A 21258-nucleotide genomic window follows, 5' to 3' on the forward strand; every position below is an offset into this window, starting at 1 on the left:
ACAGGATACCCAGATCAATGCAAACTTTAGGGGAAAGTGCTGCTCAGAGGAGAAGATGAGCTGATAAAATGTTAAAAAGCTGTTGTATTTCTACTGCCAAGAATCTGTCATGCAGCTTAAAGCAAGTGTGGGGGGTGGGGAGGATTATGTTATAAGCAGAGCATCAACTGCTGTACTCTAGCATAAAAGCGGAAAGCACTGGTCCACAGTCTATAGGAATAAATGCATGGCACGTCTCAAATGCCAGATTTGCTTAGCAATCATCATGGTGTTATGACAGCTGAGATGTCCTCATATTAAATTACAAATAGCCTGGCTATTGTACATGAGAGGTCACACGCTGCTTTGAATCTGCAGCTGAAATATGAAGGGAAGAGGGTGGAATCATTTTTATACACCAGCGAAACAATTTAATTTCTATTAAAACTTCTGCTTAAAGCTGTTGTACACATCTTTAGCTGTGTTTTGTACATTGTGGCTAATACAGGGTGCTGAATGTGTTTGGCAACACATGCTAGGTCTAGTAAACCTTTGTAAATGATAAAATCTAGAGCAGAACAGAGATCTGTGGATGGGCCACTCTTGACTGTTTCATGTTAGGTACGGAACAAGTTAAAACACAGATGCAAAGGGACAATTGGGAGCTTAAAGCACATTTCTGGTTATTCCTTAGCAAGCAGGATGGGCTGATAGTGCTGACAAACTTTGCAGTATGGGTGTAGCCAGGATTTATTTCGGGGGGGGGGGGGAGAACCAGGCTATCTGTGATGCAATTGGTGAGTTAAGTATTTTTATTTACTTGACTTAGGGGGGGACAGCTGCTCCCCCTTGGCTATACCCATGCTTTGCAGACACCTTTGCTGGTCTGTAGAGGAAAAAAGGCTGCTTGCAGGCACAGCAAATGGACAAAGCAGGTTTTGTTGTGGTGCTGACAGTGAGACCCTTTGAAGTTGTCACCTGGTGTCATAAAAATATCAGGTGGCTGAACCTCTCAAAGTGGCCCAGGGGTTGGAGGAGGTCCAGAACATTAGTGTTTATGCAGAAAATATCTGATTAAGAAGAGTGTGCAGCAAAAATGCCACTTTATTACACCCCCTACGCTTTAAATCCCACTTAGTGCTATCTACTGTCTCACTGTGGTATACATAAGGCAAACGTTTTCAACCTTTTTGAGTCCATGGCTCCCTTGATCAACTACATTCTTTCTGCGGCACCCCAGTGGGGCTCAGGAGCCCAGTTATGTCACCCCCTTGCCTGCAGATCTGGCAGCCTCTCACCCTTTTTTGAACACCCTCCCTTGTGGAGTGTTTCCTCAACCTCCTCTCCTTGAGAGTCATCTGGGCAGCGGCTGCCACCGTCCCTGGTCTCTGAGCTCCCACTGCCCCACAGGGGCCTGGGACTTATCTGTCCATTCCCAACAGCAAGGGCTGTTGGACCGGCTGACTGGATTTCCTTGCCCACTTGCTTGCTTACTCAGAGGCCAATTCAGTTCCTGGCAACCAGCACCCCCTGGCCAGCCCCAGAGGCACCATTTGCCTGGGGAGCTTGTTGGCATTGTCCAAATACAGATGATGGATGATCTCTTTCCAGACTGAAGTGGAATGATTGTGTGTTTCCTTTAAGGATATAATTTCTACATGGGCAGAGTAAGATTGGTCTCTTGCAAGCACAGTTGGCAGTTCCAAATGAAGAGTTCTCACAAGGTGGGATGTTGCAGGGGGTTTAGTACTAAAACATATCTTCTTGCAAGTAAATGCTATCTGGTCCTGGACTTGAACTTTTGTGATTCAAGTAGTATACTTCATTATAGGTTTCAAAAATGTTGTGTAGAGAAACTATTTTGATCAGTGCTTTGCTTGTTTTTGTGGCTGTGGATTTTGGCATGTATAGGGAGATTGGCCGGAGGTTAAAATAAATTTGGAGGCTGTGCTGAAATTCAGAAGAGCATTTTGGTTGTAATGAGGTGGTGCTAGTTTGATTCCCTCTGGCCATGATAATGCCTGGTGGACACTGACAGTTCTGAGTTTTATCAGACTATTAGATTCATTGGCTAGCACCTCAACAGCTTAGCATGCATGCCCAGCACCATTTCTGACAAATAACTGGACTCATCCAACCCGTTAGTTAGTTTCTTTTGACAGTCTTTAATGGTGGGAGGGTATTGTCATAGAAACATACTCCTTGGCTGTATGCTGTCATTGAGGCAGTAATTTAGTTGCTTAGGGAGGACTTTCTGTAAGAATAAAGATAAGATAGCAAATGCACGCAACTGATTAAGTACTTCTAGTTTTTCAACTGGCAGGATTAAAGGGTATGAAAGTACACAGTGTGCTAATGAGTTTCTAGCTTTGCTTTAGATCAGGGATAGGGACTTCCATAATCCCTGACCATTTGGGCTGTGTTGAATCGGGGTTGATGGGAACTGGAGGGTTACAGTTTCCCCAACTCTGCATAATTGAGACCAAGAGGAAGAGTTGGTTGACTGGGTGGGGGCATATTGGGGCTCTCCTGTTGGTAGAGTGCTCCCACCAGTGAACCCAGACAGGGCTGGAACATCTCTGTCCCATCCAGGCCCCTCTCCAGCATGGCAGATCAGGGGTTTGCATCGCTTTGAATTAAAGGTATGAGGAATCTAGCTTATTGATCATGCATTATACCATCTAATAATAAATGGTACATTTTCACAGGTTACTCAAAAAAGAAATGGAAGCTAGCTTTTAGAACTGACTTTGAAAATTCAGTGCTTTCAACATGTGGAGAGCAGCGCTAACCGTGTCATAATACCATAATATCAATTATGAAATGCAATGTTACTGATACTGTGCATTGTGCCTGCTGATTTCAGAGCCAGTTGTATGGAAAGCATGTAAATCGTAACCAGCATAAAACATTAGTGAACCACAGGAACTATAACATTTTGGTACTTAACTTGCCTCTATTTTCAGCTACCTTTGCAGTTTCTTGGATTTCACCAAGGGGAAACAAAGCCGTTGGCTGGAAAGAAAATGCTGGCAAAGTTGCCAAGATACATTCCTTCAGGCTAGAGCATGGGTTCCAAAGCTTTTTCTAGTTCTATGCCAGAGGTTCAGGACATATACTTAGCCACCTTGTTTCTTCAGAAATAGAGACCTCTCTTAAATTAGTTTCTGTGCATCTAGTTGAAATATTTTTGTCCATTTTGTCATATTAATCCCACCTGCCTGTCATACATGCATGCCTAGTGGTCAGATTTGAAGAGTTTTGGACAGTCGTGCTTCTGCAGGACTGCTCTGAGAATCACAGTTAAGTAATCCATCATGTGGAGCTCTGTGTTCAGCAGAAGAGAACTTGTAAAGAGCTCTCCTAATACCTGTTGGGTTACTTGCCTGAATGTGTGGGCTGAAAGTAAGGAGGAGGTGAGGTGCACATACCTCACCCCAGTGTCCCCACATATGCTGTATTCCAGTGGCATCTGGTAACCCTTGCACCTGATGGGGTGGCCTGTAGCCAAGGAGGCCATGTAGGCGAGGGCAATAAGGTCTCACTAATTGGGCCAAGGAGGTCACATGAGCGAGGTCAAGTTGTTTTGGTTTTTCCCAATCTTCCTCCCTTCTAAAGGTGTGAACACTTGAAGTATTGGAGTTGTGTAAGTACTTGGTGCCAAACTAAATTGAAAAGTGTCTAGTTTAGAATGGGCCCCTGCTCTCACAATTTCTAGTGTGGGTCAATGTCTCCCTGTTGAATAAGTATGTAAAGCTATCAGATGAGTCTCCAAAGATTTGGAGATGCCATCAACACACTGATGTTGCCAGATTTCTGGTTTTAGAGTGTAAAGCTATATGGCCTCTCCATTTAGTAAGTTCAGATCTGGAGGGCACATGGTCTGTAGAAATGAATTAGAGTTATACGGAGCAGGGGTTTTTTGGTCACAAAACCCAACTTACATTTCCTCTGGCTTTCAGAACATGCCTAAAGCATTATTCATCTGGTTGTAAATGCAGTCCAAATACAGAATACACTTCCTCAGCTCTTTTAGCCAACCTTAGGAATCCATGATGTATTAGTCATACAGGGAGCAGTATCTGGTTCTTGGAGTAGGCATTTCTTTTACCCCAAGAGATTCAAAACTACTGGCAAGTGGTTTCCTGCTGCCTCTTTCCCAATTCATCTAGTGCTTGGGGCCAGAACCCCCGCCCCGCCCTTTAGTTGTTGTAGCTGAAGCTTGTCCCATGCCCGATGGACCAAACTCCTAATAAGCAGTACATTCACTTACACCAGGATTTCTTGTTTATATTTTGTATACACAACTGGTTTATACTTGTGTATGAAGATATGTGTATGACTATCAGGAATTCTCCATAAACAGGAACATTTCTCACATCCAATAACTTGTGCCACAATACTTTAATTACAGTTCTTGATAAAGTGATGGTATTATGCACCTATAATACTGATGAGCTTTAAATAGGCATGAGATTCCATCACCATAGTACACCTCTGCTCAAAGATTTGCAATGGCTGGTGAGTTGTTACTTTACGTTCATAGTTTTACTGTTGGTCTGTAAAACCTTAATAGCTTGGGGCCAGCTTACTTGAAGGTTCGCCTTGCCCCGTGTGTGCCTCTTCTACCACTTTGACCAGCAGAACTTTGACTTCTACATGTGTCGTGTAATTTGCAAGTCCATTTGAGAGGAGTTGGATCTTTAAGTGGGGCAGCATCTGCGCTTTGAAACACTCTTCCTATTGACATAGGCAGTTATTCTCAGAAATGCAATATACATTTGTTTTTTAAAGTTTTGCTGATTTTACCTATGCTTTCTTGGTAATTATTTGAGGTTTTTATGGTATAAATTGTACCAAATAAATAACCACTCAATGCCGCCTAGCTCTAAATTGAGTACAAACCTGGACTAGCCCACTATTGTTCTTTCAGTTCTCTTGCATTCCAGCTAGATTTGTCAGTGACTCCATACATGCTATATTCCATTGTCTTTTGTGCAGCACTAAGCCCAAGAGAAACAGATGTGCCAATTTCTCCCGGTAACTGAGGAGAGAGAGTAGTGTCATTCAACTGCCAGCAGCTTTATGGAGCAGGCCTTAAGAATTGTGGCCATCTTCTCCACACCCACCCCGAATAAATGTTTAAACAATTTCCCCCAGTTTCTCTCAAATCAAAGCCAGGAAAGCATATAAATGCAGCCAGAGTTACCTAAGCCTTGTTAGGTTGAATGTGGCCAGAATTACAGTGGAAATGCGAATAAACGTTTTTCTTATTTCTTCTCCTAGTCTTATGTGCCTTCTCTTGCAATAATCCATATTAACTTTTATTTGATCTGTACTTACATAATGTCCCAGATTCCATTGTGAATTTCTGATTAAACTGTGGGCCAGCTACTTGTAAAACTGAAGACAGCACACACTCACTTTAAAAATGGCAAATGTGGTAGAAGCCTGAAACTTGAATTTGCAGGAAATTAGTGTTTTATGAGCCCCCCTGGCCCTGACAGACAGCACACATAATAAAAATTAAACGCTGGATTTCAAGTTCACACTGTTGAAAAGGCTGTGCTATTAAACAACCTTGTTTCCACTACATCTTAATTTTCTTTGGGAACAATTGAGCTTTCAGGTGAACTCCTCTGGAGTGCATAGGGGGGGTTTTTTATTTTAAAAAATCCACAAAGTTGAAATTGTATGGGAAATGGGCAAAACTGAATATATTAAAAAAAAATTAATCTCATTTCGAATCTCCCTAGTTGATGGCCAACACTTGCGATGGCCACTTCTCACTCAGTGAAACTATAGAATTTGTGGTTTACTGGAGAGTTGTAGCTGACACTCCATGAGGGATGGTTTGAGTGCAAGTTGTAAAAGATTGGGTCCAAATCCAACCAAACACAGCTTAGAGTGCATTTACTCTACACAATGTGGCTATGATTGTGGGAAAAAATCATATCTTAGCTACTGACACACCGCCATTCCCCAACCCACATAGAACCATTAATGTAAACTGTAAAATGTAAACTGGAGCTTATATGAGTAGCCTTATTTAGCCAAGTCTGCCTCTTTGCTTGCATACCCCTTGCACAGGTGTTTTGTCCCTGTAAGGTCCAGTTCACCTTAAAGGCACTGCATACTGTGAGAGAAGATGATACATGAGCTTAAGGTAGACTCCCACACCCTTGGGAACCCTAGCGATGTGTGAACTAATTAGAAGCAACCCTGGGAGATGCTTGATGAGATTTTTGATAGGGATAGTGCTTAGCTTTGGATGCCTTCGGCAGGAAAGCGGCAGCTTCAGAGCTAAGTGCCACTTCTGCATAATGGTGTCGTGGACAATCTGTCATCATGGAAGGAGAGTGAAGAGTATTTTAAGTGCTTCATTCAGAGCTTGTTAATCTTGTTATAAGTGCATGCGTGTTAATCTTGTTATAAGTGCATGCGTGGCAATCTCTACTCCCTCAGCATCTCCAAACAGCAAGCATTTGTTTTCAAGCTCCTCCAGTCACCTTTGTATTTTTGCTGGGTGCTCAAAATCAGAGCTGTGTACTTAAACAGGCTGCAAACTATATATAAAAACAAGTTTTTCATCTACTTTTAGTGACCTAACCTATGTTTGTACCTTGGCATCAAAACTTCACTTTTTACCAGCAATAAAGCTTCTTGTGAATTGAATGTGTTATGTAAAGGAACAGACACTTGAAACTTCATAGAAACTAATCTTGTCCTCCTAAAAAGGTCTGTTGAATTATTATGCAGTGCACAAACATAAGCAGATGCACAAACTTTTAATATCCGTTTCCTTTCACAGATGACGTTAGAAATAGGCATTGGAAAAGAATGCAACGTTAGTAGTATAATCACAAGCTTTAGAAATTGGAGGGTGGGATGTCGCATAGTTACAAAACAGATGCCTGTTTGAAAAGCCTTCTTGCAAGTGTAGAGGGAGGAAGATCTTGTTATCCTCTGTGGGTGATTACTTTGCTTTTAAACCGTAATGGGCTCCAGTGAAATCAGTTTCTCATCAAAGGACTAGCTGGGCTTTAAAACAAACACTGGTGCTGCAGGCTTCCCTTGCTTGTTTGTGGAATAAGAATTCAACTTACGCTTGGCTTTGATGAGTTCAGAGGAAATGTATTTGTTGCTGTTGAACCCTGGTGCTCCCTATGGGTGGTCCTTGCTGCCATTAGAGGGAGGGTTGGACTACCATCTTAAAAGGATAGCAGACACACCACTTATTCTCTGCCACTTATTTACTGGATATGAAGGTTTACCATCAGTTTCCTATAGGAAAATCCTCTGTTGCTGCAAAATTATTTAAAATACCAGCCTTTTCCAAGAAACGTGCATTAATTATCTGTTACTGTAGTTTATTCAACAAGTGCAAATGAAATTCTCTGTGGGAAAATGTGGCTAATGTTGCATACTAGTGATTTCACATCACAACAAATTTTGTTATAAGTTGAATAAGTAGCTGCAAGATTAGTCTTGACAGATCAGTGGTGAAGGTGCTGTAGGGGTTGTCCAGATATCTATCTTTCTATCTCTATCTGGGTCAGGCACTTCAAGAACCTAAAGGACAGCAAGTCCTGGGGATAATGAAGTGAAGTTAAACACAAGTCTTTGTCTTTGTCCTCCAAAGATGTCAAAAACCATGTTTAAGCCATAGTCATTTTTTCATAGGCATGGAAATCCATCTAGTATTATGATACAGATATTCTTGGTGTCTCATAGTCAAGAGCTGTTAATGATAAAAAATCTCAAATTTTAATTTCTGAATCTTAGAAACCAAATGGGAATTGATTTGTAACCTTCCATATCCTGGAAGTTGAGACCTTGCATCATCCATTAACCACTTGGCAAATGGGAAACTGAGGCTGATAGTGATTCTACATTCTAAGCTGTTATTTGAACCCCTTCAGTCCCTGCTGAAGGAGAATTAGAGGGATTTCTCCACTCTTCCCACTCATGTCTTCTACTTCTAATGCCTGAGGCGGGATAGTTTCTCCAGTCAATATAATCTTGGCTACACTGAAGCCTTTTCCAAGGCAGGAGATAATAGCATTTCATAATTCTTTTTTAAAAATATGTGCTTCCACCTTTCTCAAGCTATTTTCACCTGTGTTGGCATCAAAATGTGATTTTGGAATCAGGTACAAAAACCTCATTCGTTTGATTTTCCCTTTCAGGAAAGCAGCGTATACAACAGTTGGCTGAGAGCATCAGGTATTTCCGAAGACGGCTTAAGGAAATGGGCTTCATCATCTATGGAAATGAAGACTCACCTGTTGTACCTTTGATGTTGTATATGCCAGCAAAAATCGGGTAGGTTATATAGGGAGATAGTGATCGTTTAGCTCTTGCAGAAGTAGTAACGATTGGATGTATACCCAACTCCCTTCAAAATAGTTGGTGCTACAGCAGTAGCAGAAGAAACAGGGAATTGACATTTGACTTATGGGAGCAGGGATATATGAAGCTACTTCTGTAGGAGGTTAGACTCCCAGACTCTTGGGAAGCTGGATTATTGCCCGGTTCCACATCCTACTTGCCTTGTTTTTTGTCACTGCATGGAATCACAGAGCATTCCTGGATATTTCTGCACAGTGCAAGCTGCCTGCTCAGATAGCAATTGGCAAGGGAGGGGTGGTGGTGGAATTCTTGGTGAGTGGGCTCCAAAGCTGGAGTTTCTGTGTTCTATCAAAGATACTTTCAAGTTTAAGTTACAAATCCGTTTAGAAGTAGCCTGCTAAAAGACCAGCCCCTGCCAAATAGAATCTTTCAGCTTTGTGTGAACTTAATACAGTGAAACCTTTCTAGAAAGACCACCTCCGGACTGAACAAAAGAGACCTTTGTATGCAGGCGCTGTGTGTTTCTAAGGCAAGCAGTCAGAACAGTGGCCTCCCAGGCATTCTTCATGAAAGCCCCCCCACCCCCACCCCGCCTCCAAGCAGCATAGGCCTTGTATTGCTGCTGCTGCTGCTGCTTCATTAATCTTGTCTTGCTTCCTTCACAGTGCATTTGGACGAGAGATGTTGAAAAGGCACATAGCCGTTGTGGTCGTGGGTTTTCCTGCCACTCCGATCATTGAATCCAGAGCCAGATTTTGTCTGTCTGCAGCACTTACCAAAGACATACTTGATATTGTAAGTATTCAAGTTTATCCCTGCTCTGTCATCTTTTAACTAGTCTTAGCAGTTGAGTATGAAAAAGATCTTCTGGTCAGGAGCAGCACATGACGAGACATGTGCTTAGGTTGGACCAGTGTTCTCCTTATTCTGGTGTTTTTAAAGTTACTGCATTCTCTTATGATTGCAATGGGGCACTGCATAACCTAAGTTAGACTGCTTTGGTTTGTAAGTCTAAGTGGGGGGAAATTCTGACCCTTGGTATGACGCTAGAGGCCCTGTTCTGAATCAGCCATGGTATTATTAAACTGTTGATTGACAGGAAAAGAGCTGTATGAAGATCTTCTAGGCAACATTTCTGACTTTGTGACACTGCATTTGGAAAGAGGTTGCGTAATTTGCTTATAAGTATGTTGAGCTAAATACAATTAAATGATATGTTTAAAATTTATTGTGCTTTGTGTTTACACACCAGACTATATGCACAGCATCACTGTGTTTTAATGTATTGCCAAAAGGCTGCTACAATTTTTAGTAACTGCTGAGAATTCCCCCCCTCTCTTTTACTTCAGAAACTATTCTAAAAATATTGCCATCTGTTAGTTTGAATTTAGATTAACTTTACAGTTACTGATCTGAATGCATGGTGCCTTACCTAACCTTTGTATGTATACATGGGATAAAAATGTGCAGGAATAAAAAATGGTGCTGCATATTTGCAGGATTAAAAGAATTAGCAACGAGAAGAACATGAAAGCAAGTGGAGCTGAATGTGTACTACTTTTGTAGAGTAAATGAATGACTTTTTATATTATTATTTATTAAATTTGTTACAGAAAATCTTAATGCAAGAAGTGGATTTTGGAGGGTACATACCTCCATTTATTCAGGTGCCCAAAAATCTGAAAGTTGAGTAATAACAGACCCAATAAGTAAGAGATCAATAAGCTCCACTACTTTTATGGCAAAGGATGCCTGCTGTAGGCCATTCTGATGTCTAAACAGGTATATGAAAATAGTGAGTTTTATTTCTAAAACAACTATGCAGGATCTTTAGCAATATAGTGCCAAACAAGAAATGCAGTGAGGGAGTATGCATCAACGTTACACCTGGGGTCATTGAAAAACACAGCCCATGGAAAGAAGTTCTGAAGACCTTTATAGGTACATAATATGCCTGTGTTTCATACATTAGTATGTTTGCATAGGTTTGAAAAGTTACAGTATTTTTATTTAAAAACAAAAAAAAAATCCTTCCAGTAGCACCTTAAAGACCAACTAAGTTAGTTCTTGGTATGAGCTTTCGTGTGTATCTGAAGAAGTGTGCATGCACACGAAAGCTCATACCAAGAACTAACTTAGTTGGTCTTTAAGGTGCTACTGGAAGGAATTTTTTTTGTTTTGGCTATGGCAGACCAACACGGCTACCTATCTGTAACTTTATTTAAAAAGTGATGGTCCTGTTCAGAAACCTACCTGTCCTCCAAATGGATTGAATTGAGAGGACCATATGTAACAGGACTGACAGAAGTTGATTTTCCCACCCCTCGTCACCTTGGCAGCACCCCCCACTTCAAATATTCCACAAGGGGTGAAGAGACCCTGCTGAATGGGTTGGGCTGTGGTTCTGAGGGACTGAGGTGGGAAATGGGATTCCTGAAAGTAGGACAGCACTCACTGAGTAGTGCCACACTGGAACAGAAGAAGGCTGTATCACTTTACTTAAATCCCTGGTAAGAATACCAAAGTAACTTGATTTATGGAAACATGAGCCTTTCTTCCTTCAGAATAGGTAATGTTCCACATTTTGAGCATGGCTGGAACATTGATCTGAACTGTCTTTTCTAAATGATCACAAGTGCTGACAGGTAGGAAGTGGGAGCAGCTTTCCTGAGCTTAACTAAGGCGAAAAAGAGACCTTACAGAGCTGGTCCGTGTACCTTCCTCTTACTGGCTGAAGAGAGCACATCTTTTCTCATTTTTTCCCTTTTCTCTCCCTACCTACTCTGTGTTGAGTGTGGAGGTCTCTTAAAAAAAATTAAAAACCTGATATTTGTAATGCTTCCTTATTAAATCAACCCACATGATGGACAATGGTTCTCTGGTACAATGTATAACTCTAATATAAATAAAACTTGCTTGCCTGAAAATATACTTTGGCCCTGGATCAGAGCAGAGCCTCTCGTAACTTGCATCCCTGTGGGCTGTTGCTTTCTTTTCAGTGATGAAAAATATATTACACTTTCCTGAAGTCAGAGTTCAGCCATGCCATTTCCTTTGTAGTCTTTGCAAGTCACATGCTTCTCTTTGTTTTAAATTAATAAAATCCTAAATCTGAGTTCAAGAATAACAGTTAACGGACTCTTTCAACAGAAATTCAACCTCAAATTATTTCCACATGTTGCCTTTTGCTAAAGCTGTGCTTAAAACTGCCCCCCCCCCGCCCCTCTTGAATTCAGAGCTTATGTGGCCTCTGTTTGGGGCGGGGGGGGGGGGCGCTTTCTCAAACTATGTCACCACCTTGAGGTTTCTTGGCATATGGCACTCATTTATTCACTTTCTGTTGTCAGTTATTGGGGCCACATAGGTTGTATGGGGATAAGAGCTACCGAATTGTGGGTAGGGCAGGAGAGTTGTTATTTCCTCACACTTGCCACACAATGTTCCTGGAGAAGAATGGACTTCATAAAAGAGAGTTGCAGAAAAAGAAGGGGTGAGGATTTGTGCTTTAGATAAACGTATGTATGCTGACCTAGGGAGGAAATTTTGTGTGTCTACTGGTTTTTCCTTACTAGAGCTTTAGAAGCTTTTGCAAACCAGCAAACTTAAGTTCTATCCACATTGGAACTAGTGGCAGGTATAAACCAGGTTGAGCAAGCTTCAGGCTTCTTAGAACCACTCTGTGTTTTTTACTAGAACCCCCAAAACTACCAGCCAGAGGCATAATATTGCTAGAATTAAAGAACAAGGGTGCCTCTAGGCACATTCTGAACCCAGGAAATTGTCTTTAGTACCAGAATTGAACTCAGCTCACATTCCTTACACATGCAAATCTAGCCCTGGTTAGCTTTCTTCATATCAATAGGAATGAGGGAACTTGTGCTCTCCAGATCTGTTCAGGAGGGTTAGATGACCTGCCAGAGTAGGCTTTGGGAAGGTGCAGAGTGAGGAGAGAGCAGGGAAGTTCTGCTATATGAGTGTGAGTTGTTCTACAAATGCAATGCCTTCATTGGCCTTTGCCATTATGTTTTGTGTAAAGATTCCACTTCATTTATCATTATTTTGAAAGATGCTTTTATTGTTTTATCACTTGTTTATGCTGCCCTGGGCTTCGAAGGGCAGGATATTATTTATTTATTTATTTTTAATCCCACCCCCAAATGTTTATTTGTCTCCCTCCACCACCATGGCTGCCGCTGCTGCTAAAGGCAACCTCCACACCCGGGCAGGATATAATTTAATAAAGAAATGAGGCACAGCTTGGGATTGAACTGCAGTTATGTTCAATAATGGTAGAATTAGTACTTCATTATTCCATCAGCTATGTGCTTATTGCCATACAGAAAGAAAAAAAGCCTGCCCTAGAAGGCTCACCATTTCCAGGGAGAGGAAACAGAATATTGGGAGATAAATGTTTAAAAAAAAAAAAAAAAACCCAAGAAGAAAGCTTAGGCCAGCAGCCTAGTTTTGAGTTTTCTCAGCCTGAAACCCTCCCCTGGGCTGCATGCAGATCTCCTTTTGAAACTAAGCGAGTTTCAAAAGCAGTTTAGAGCATGAGATTGGCTGTCTAAGGCAAGCATGGGGAGCCTGTCGCCCTCCATATGTTTCTGGAATACTGCACTCTTCTGGTCCCTGACTCTTAGCCATGCTAGCTGGAGCTGATAGGAATTTAAATCTAGGATCTGATGGAGGGGGGGCTACAGATTCTGTAGCTATGGATTAAAGCAGAAAGGTAAATTAAATCAATTGTGCTAATACAATCCCCTTGCATGAGCGCAAACATCTCTTTAGATCCTAGTCATTGTGTTTCCCCACCTTTTTCTTCATGCAGCAATCCTTAAAAAAGAAAAAAAATCACCTGATATTCCTCTTTTTCCAGGCTTTAAAGGAAATAAATGAAGTTGGAGACCTCTTGCAGTTGAAATACTCCCGGCATCGACTGGTACCTCTCCTTGACCGTCCTTTTGACGAGACAACATATGAAGAGACTGAAGACTGAGTTCTCTCCCTGTCTTTTGATAGACAAGGCACACTCCTCAGAACTCTGTGTGGCTCAAAGACCAAGGTTCTTGAACCAAACACTGAAGGACTGCTTAGCATAAACAGAATGACTTCTTAACTCACAAAACTGAAGTGGCAACAACAGCTAGAACTGGTGTGTTGTGAAAAGCAAAACAAAACCTGGCTTTTCTTCCTATTGCTTTAAGATCTTGCCCTAGGGAGGAGTTTGGCTTACATTTTTAAAATGCGGATTCCCTATTTGTTTGTCACGATGAGATCGCGGCGGCCACTGTTGGCAGTGAGTGTGTTCCCCATCGCGCTGCAAGGTGGGCATTGCTAAGGATGCTGCAATGCTTCTGTCACGACGTTTCCTTTTTCATGACTACAGTCTAACCTCCTTGAGAGTGCAAGACCAGCCAGTTTATTCAGCTAAGGCTTCTGATGAAATCATTGACAGCTAGCTAATTTGAATATATTTAACATGAAATAATCAACCAAAGTCTTTTCCTTGTCCCTTTACATAGTGCTTTTTTTGTGTGTCTTTATTATTACAATGGTGGTTGACTTGCCTCTTAAGGACTGTTAGTCAGTTCTTTAAGGGACAAAGCAGGAATCTTCCCAGGGCCTTTATCCATCTTGATATTTCAGACTGGGTTCCAAGTGTTCCTTCATTAGAGTAAGTAGCAAATAACATTTCAGAGCAGGATAGAACTTTGTGGACATTTCCCTTTCCCTGTATAGAATTCCTTCAGCTCCAAGGTGTCCCCACAATTCCAGTTTCCAGGATGAGTTCTCGTGTTGCTTGTTGGATTCATGAGCATTTGCCTTTAGCTCTGGGGTGTGGGTGTGTGGGTGTGGTCAGATGAAGAACCAGATTGGGAGGGAGTAGTATTCCAAACCACCTTCCTTTTCCTCCTTTCACATATTCCTGCTCTACTTTTTGGCAGAGCTAATGATGCAGCTCTTCGAAACCTAAATGCTGATGGTCTGCCTCCTCAGAGGGCCTTTTGTGATACTTGAATTGCTCTTGCTATATTGATACCAATTAGGTGTTTGCTGTGGCCACAGAAGGTAGGCAGCAGAAGGCAAAATCTCATTACAACATGTATGTATATTTTTGAAGTTGCTTTTATAGCAATCTGTGTATCAAGAGCAATTGCCAAATACACAAAGGTGTGGGGTGGGAATGAGACTATTAGTCTGGTGAGTTTCTTTGTGTGAGTGGAAGCAGCCATTTTATTAGCACAATATGAAAATACTTTGATCTTTGGATATTTGCCTCAAAATATTTAAGAATAGCCTTGGAAGCAAAAAAGAAGAATATGCCTTGTTCACTTTTTAGAAAAATTGTGTTGGAGAATTTGATTCTCAGAAGCATACTAAACTAAGAAAATAGTTGCCGTTGACTATGTCTTCCAGTGAATTCAGTTACAATGGCTATTATTTAATTTACTAGAAATCATATATAGGCTGTTCATTGGCAGAAGTGCAGTGTGCTGTTTTCACACATATGCATTATGAAGTCAGAGTATCCATGGTTCAACTTCATACTCTTTAACCATGTAATTTTTTTTAACTTTTTGCACGGAGGAAACCTCCCCACTTGTACATTTCCAGTAAATTATTGCAAAGGATTATGCGTAACAGTAGAAAATTCTGAGCAGCTGAAGATCTGCCAGCTTGCTTAAAGAGCCTCTGCTTAGCCTCTCAATATGGCAAATACTTCAGCTAGGTCAGGGCAAGGATTTCCAAAGTCTGATTCAGAATTAAGGAATAATAATACTTGACCAAAGAACAGATTGTAGTTGCTAATATTGTGCAGTGCCACTTGCCAAGGCCTGAAACAAAGGCAGAACTAAGATTTTGCAATTGTGTTTCCAAGTCATATGCTGGCATGGAGTTTTTGATCATGTGTTGAACATGTTAGATATTTTGAAACCTAACAGTAAAAAAATAATAATTTTATGCTGTATATACTGAGCCGTGTGGCCTTAGCACCAAGAGCCAAATGCACAGGAAGTGGGAAAGAGTCAAAATAGCATCTAAAAGTTTCTATTTCACCTAAATTCTTGGTATCCCACAAATAACTTGAAATGTGTTCACTATAAACTGGCTTTGCTGGAAATAGTGGTCTTCATTTCCACTAGATCTCAACTATGCTTCTTTTGGGGACCTGCCACCATCCCCCATCTGTGTCAATGCCAGATCACGATATAATAATATTATATATCCTAATAATTCCTAAGACTTTCTGCCCAGGGTTACTGAGAGTACTGGGAATGACAACCCTATGTTTCTGTATCAAACTGCTTAAGGGCGGCACCATGCATAGCTGTTTCAGGAAGCATTGGTGTTGCAGGCAGTGCCTTCCGCAGCAAACATGTCAAGTGCAGTGATAAGATATTTAGGTGTTTGTTCCAACATTCATAAAAGTGCTGCTGCCCTAACCTAGTTTACACCAGGACTGCTATGGAACCTGTGGCCCTCTAGATGTTATATGGCCACCGCATCCATTATCTCTGGCCATTGACCATACTGATAGATGAGAGTTGGGAGTTCCAACATTGACCTGGAATTCTCTTCCCTAGACAGGACCAAATATAAGGATTCAATAGTTTAAAAATCCATTCCTTGGGATTCAGCTAAGGAACTGCCTGCCCTTGCACTCAACTGACTTCATCCCAACATCAGGGGATGCAGTTTGGCAAGACTGCTAGTTCAACAGCTGAAAAGCTTTCATTAAAAAAAATAATCAACTATTCTGTCTTCATAAGTACGAATGCTGCCATGTGCATGTGTGTGCACACACACAGTCTTAGGATGATACAAAGCTACTTTAAGGGGACAGCGGGTGTATGAAATAAATGCAGGCCATTTTTAAGCATGTTTTTGTTAACATTTTCCAGAATTGCATTAGCAGAAGTACTTCAGTAACATCTTCAAGGGAACTGGACGACTTAGCTGGGTGAATGAGGTCAGGTGGTATGTCTGAAAGCTGAACTGAATACTTAAACTGTACAGGAGGACAACGTGATACTCCCCAAGAAAGGTTTTTGTGTGTGCTTTGGGTGATGGGTAGGGAAGAAGGAAAATGCAGGAGACAAATGCCTCATCTGCTGTTTTTCTTTTGCTTTGTATCCTTTGGTAGAGTTGGATGCCAGTATCATGTGGGACCAATATATCAGAATATCCAGTACCCAATATTTAACATAAGATTTATTTGACACAGTGTCAACATGTCCCTTGTATTCTAATGCTGTCTCCCACCACACACCAATATTTTCCAAGTCTTCTCATTCCAGGAAAGATTATAGCATCGGTTTGGGGAGTCTTACGGTTCCCACACTCAACCTACAGTGTGGTGTGATATGGCTGATGGGCATGAACGACAACTTCCCTAGGTTTTGAAAGGGCTGTTTGTTGCCTGTATGATCAATCTTTGGGAAAAGCAGGTAAAATTGTATTTATTGCAGGACGTTGGGTGGTCTTCTTCTGAAAGAACTGATTTCTTGCCAAAGAGAATATTACAAAATATCAAGATTGCACTCCAGACTTGCTTGGCTTCATAATCTAGACAGCTTATCCAGAAGGGGACAGTGAAACATTACAGCCCTCACTATACCAAATAACAGATTGCTTGTGTTGGAGCAAGCGAGCTTGAACCTTACGCTTCTCTGAAACCCACATTATCAGTAGCAGCTGACATGCTCTTGCATGTTGAATTTCACGTACAAACGGAAAGACCTGGAATACCCAAGAAAAATCACTTTTGGTGGTGGTGTGGGGGCAGGGTATGTTTGGTCTCTGAACCTTAATTTGTTGGAGGAAAGGTGTTTCTCCCCACACGGGCAAGCATAAAGAGCAAGGGGAAAGGAACAAACATTGCAGGGGTCAAATCCACATTGGCCTGCCGAGATATATAGTGGGTGTATTTAGCAGTTGTTTTCCTTCGTGCCCCAAATACCACATTGCAACATACAGGGCTGTGTATCCACCTGGCAACTTGTGGTTTTCCTCAGCTGCCCCTCCGTGGTGATTATCCACCCCTGCCCTCACTTTTAAAACAGGGGTGAGCCTTTGAAGGCTACCTACTGCTGTGAGTCTGGTTGCCTTGGGACCAGAGTTCGAAATATATGGGACCATCCAAAAACTAATTGTTTTTATTTTTGCTGAAAATGAGGGTTTGAGTCATGTAGCTTATGTACTTCCTGAGAGGTTGTTCCACCCCCCACTCCCCACATTCTTTGTACTCTGGTCTAGGTTCTAGAGTCAATGTGACACAGCATGTTGCAGAGAAAAGAGACATTGTCTTTCCAGTGCTTGTCTTTTCCAAATGCACATAATTGGGAAATGCTCAGGTTCCTGCTGGTGGATATTTTAAAGGATGCTTATGCTGAAAGATGCACTTGCACGCTTGAGATTTCTTGTGTTGTGCATTTTGTACTTTAATGTCTGAAAAGGAAAGTGGAAATCTCTGCAGTGTCTGCATTGGGGGGCAATGGGAGAAATATTAATTAGGCTTAATGCTATTCTTTTTTTAATTTTAAAAAACCCAACTTTAAAATGTTTTGGTGCTTGGCACAACTGAAACGTATCCAAAGAACAGAAATTGTTTTCAGATATTCTCTTCCATTTAGTAATTTAAGATGATACAGGGTCTGTTCACACGTAGATAGGTCAGTCTATCAAGCTAAAAGTGGTGTAGGATGACAGCTAATTCTTATCCCAGTTTCCCAGAGTTGTAGGTTCACACACAATGTTTTACCTTGCACACACTTATCTACTTGACATTTTCCACAGAAAAGATTAAAATAATGCACCTTCATGGTGATAGTTGGTATATTTCATCAAGGGGCTTATACTTTCTCCCTAAAGCAGTAAATACCGACAGTCACCTCATTGAGGGTGAAACGAATGTTCCATCATTTAAATCTTAATGTGATTTACATTGGGCTGGCTTCATCATATCAGAACGAATGTGGGAAATTTGCTTGTTAACATACATCCTGGAAGGTTTATAATATGAAGCATTCTTGTGGTCTTACTCTCCGTTTGATGGTGTGATTTTTAGATTTGCTGCTTTGAGCTCTGTTTGTTTGTGAAAAAGGTTGAAAGGGCCCATGCCGGGTTTAAGAGCTGCTCTTACCCTTCTGTGTTGCGCTTGACTTGATCAAATGGATCTTTTTTTTACAGGGCTGCTGTAAAGCTAATGATCTAATGGAAAATTTAACTTATTTATCTATGGCAGCTGGCAGGTGTGTTTCTGGAGCAGCTGGGATGTGCCAAGAAGTGACATGACTACCAAAACACTTTCCACAAACAAAAGTGCACTGAAATATGCAAACCTTCCCTGTGTTGTCCATTTGCCAAATGGGCCGACCTTGGCCAGTATTTCAGCAACCCCTGCCCTAAAAGTATCTCCTGCATTTATGTGCAACTATAGTGGTCAGATTTAGGAGGAAAGTGGAGGCAGGACCTACCATATGGAGCCTGAAGCTCAAGGCTAATTTATTGGTCTCTAAGCTAATGGTGGCCCATATTTTTATAGCCCTAGACTTGCCCTCGAAGCCACAATTTCTAAGTCTTAAATTGCACTGTGCTCCTATGCCTCTGTTGGTAATAATGTACATATAGCCTAGATTTTTTTGTAGATATTAAATTTTAAATGACATTTTTAATTACCTCCCCTCAAAATACTTCCCTTCCAGACATGACTTTTTTTACACCTCGAACAATTAACACGAAGTTGGGTACCATGTGGGTAGGGAGGAAGAAGAGAAGCAGATCCTACATTGGCTTTTAAGTAACAATGCATGTTAAGCGGAGAGAAACTGTTTGACAAAATCTAGCTATGTTCTGCTTAATAAAGAATTCACCAATATTCTGTGTGAGCATTTTATTTAACGAAGTTTATTTAAATACAGCTTAGTTGATAGCAACCTCTAAATGGTTTGCATAATAGAACAATTTTGAATCTTTAAAAAGCAACAATGAAAGCCAACATTAAAAACAGGTCAGCACAAGAACAATTTTTAGCAGGCATCAAAAACAATATGGTGAAGGTAAAGGTAAAGGGACCCCTGATCATTAGGTCCAGTCGTGGCCGACTCTGGGGTTGCGGCGCTCATCTCGCTTTATTGGCCAAGGGAGCCGGCGTACAGCGTAAATGCTGTGGCCAGCATGACTAAGCTGCTTCTGGCAAACCAGAGCAGCGCACGGAAACGCCGTTAACCTTCCCGCTGGAGCAGTACCTATTTATCTATTTGCACTTTGACGTGCTTCGAACTGCTAGGTTGGCAGGAGCAGGGATCGAGCAACGGGAGCTCACCCCGTCACGGGGATTTGAACCACCGACCTTTAACCCACAGGACCACCTGCGTGAAGGTAGGCCTGCCTAATATCAGTGGGCAGGGAGTTCCCAAGTCTACATGCTGCCACAATGAAGGGTGAATTGCTTGCAAGTGTGGAGTGAACATTACGTGGCCGTTGTGAGAGGAGTGTGTCGCTCTTGGAAGTTATCAGGAGTACTGTATATGCTTGACATATACACCCTGGGGGTGCTGGAACAATCCAGGGGGGCAGTAATAGCCTTGGTTGCAATTGCGGAGCATTGAATAAAAATAAGGGCAGTGGAAGCATAAAGAGAATAAAATTTTGAAAAACCATTCGTACATATTTCATCTGTTGTGTAACAACACTTGCAGGATGGTGACGTCGCCCCCCTGGATCCTCCTGTCGTGCTGGAGGTGAGGGGTTTTCCCAGGCTTCAGTCAGGCCTGGGAAGTGGATTGCAGCTGGCCTGCTTATTTGGCCAATGGCAGGCATGCTGTGGCCCTGGGGTGGATCAGACTTTGCCAGCAGGCTTCACTCCGGTCTGCCCCATGGGTTTTTACAATATCTTTCTTGTAAGACAGGCAGAAATTGTTGTTGTTGTTTAGTCGTTCAGTCATGTCCGACTCTTCGTGACCCCATGGACCAGAGCACGCCAGGCACTTCTGTCTTCCACTGCCTCCCACAGTTTAGTCAAACTCATGCTGGTAGCTTCGAGAACACTTTTACAGCATTGGACTTTCCTTTTGCTTCCAGGCACATCCGCAACTGAGCGTCCTTTCAGCTTTGGCCCAGCCGCTTCATCAGCTCTGAATCTACTTGTACTTGTCCTCCGCTCTTCCTCAGTAGCATGTTGGACACCTTCCGACCTGAGGGGCTCATCTTATATGTCTGTTGTATTTGTCCATGGAGTTTTCTTGGCAGGGATACTGGAGTGGCTTGCCGGTTCCTCCTCCAGGTGGATCACGTTTGGTCAAAACTCTCCACTATGACCTGTTCATCTTGAGTGCCCTGCTAGGCATAGTTCATAGCTTCTCTGAGTTATTCAAGCCCCTTCGCCCACGGCAAGGCAGTGATCCATGAAAGGGATAGGCAGAAATATAGATACATAAAAGAAGGCAGATTTGTCACTGCAACTTTCTGTTTGCTTAAAGAAGGTAGATTTCCAGGGGGCACTGAGTCTTTTTTTTCCCCTGAAAAGGGGGCAGTAATAATAATTTATTATTTATACCCTGCCCATCTGGCTGGGTTTCCAAATAAGTTTGAGAACCTCTGCTGTGGACCATTGACTAGCATCCACTGACTTAGAGAGGTTTGCTTGGGATAAGGTGAAAGCTGAGGGATCAGGGTGGGACTGGCTCTTGTTTTCTTTTTACTGGGAATGGCTGGTGGAAAGATACAAGTCTCCCCAGTACCCTTTTGTTGATTAACATAATATAACCTTTACAATTAAGCATATGTGATACAGGTTCGCTCCAGCCTGCAAACCAGAATCCTTGGCAGTGATGCATCTTGGGTTTCTTACAGTAAGGGTACATTACCACCCTCCACCACTGGGTGGCTTCCGTTTTTGTATGGCTTTGCACCTACACGTCGATG

The 21258-nt window shown here is 41.9% G+C and overlaps 1 protein-coding gene across 3 annotated transcripts in view; it reads left to right on the top strand.

The window, feature by feature from the left end:
* SPTLC2 (serine palmitoyltransferase long chain base subunit 2) overlaps nt 1-19210 on the top strand; it is a 73502-nt gene extending 54292 nt beyond the window's left edge. For all 3 annotated transcript variants that reach the window (XM_083734912.1, XM_083734911.1, XM_083734913.1), the window contains exons 10-12: nt 8169-8304; nt 8997-9126; nt 13208-19210. In XM_083734912.1, coding sequence (XP_083591038.1) covers nt 8169-8304; nt 8997-9126; nt 13208-13327 — 386 coding nt within the window. In that variant the 3' untranslated portion in view covers nt 13328-19210. The remainder of the gene's footprint in view (nt 1-8168; nt 8305-8996; nt 9127-13207) is intronic.
* The last annotated feature ends 2048 nt before the right edge of the window (nt 19211-21258 follow it).

The sequence above is a fragment of the Podarcis gaigeae genome, assembly GCF_964106915.1.
Source record: "Podarcis gaigeae genome assembly, chromosome: 1".
Lineage (NCBI taxonomy): Eukaryota > Metazoa > Chordata > Lepidosauria > Squamata > Lacertidae > Podarcis > Podarcis gaigeae.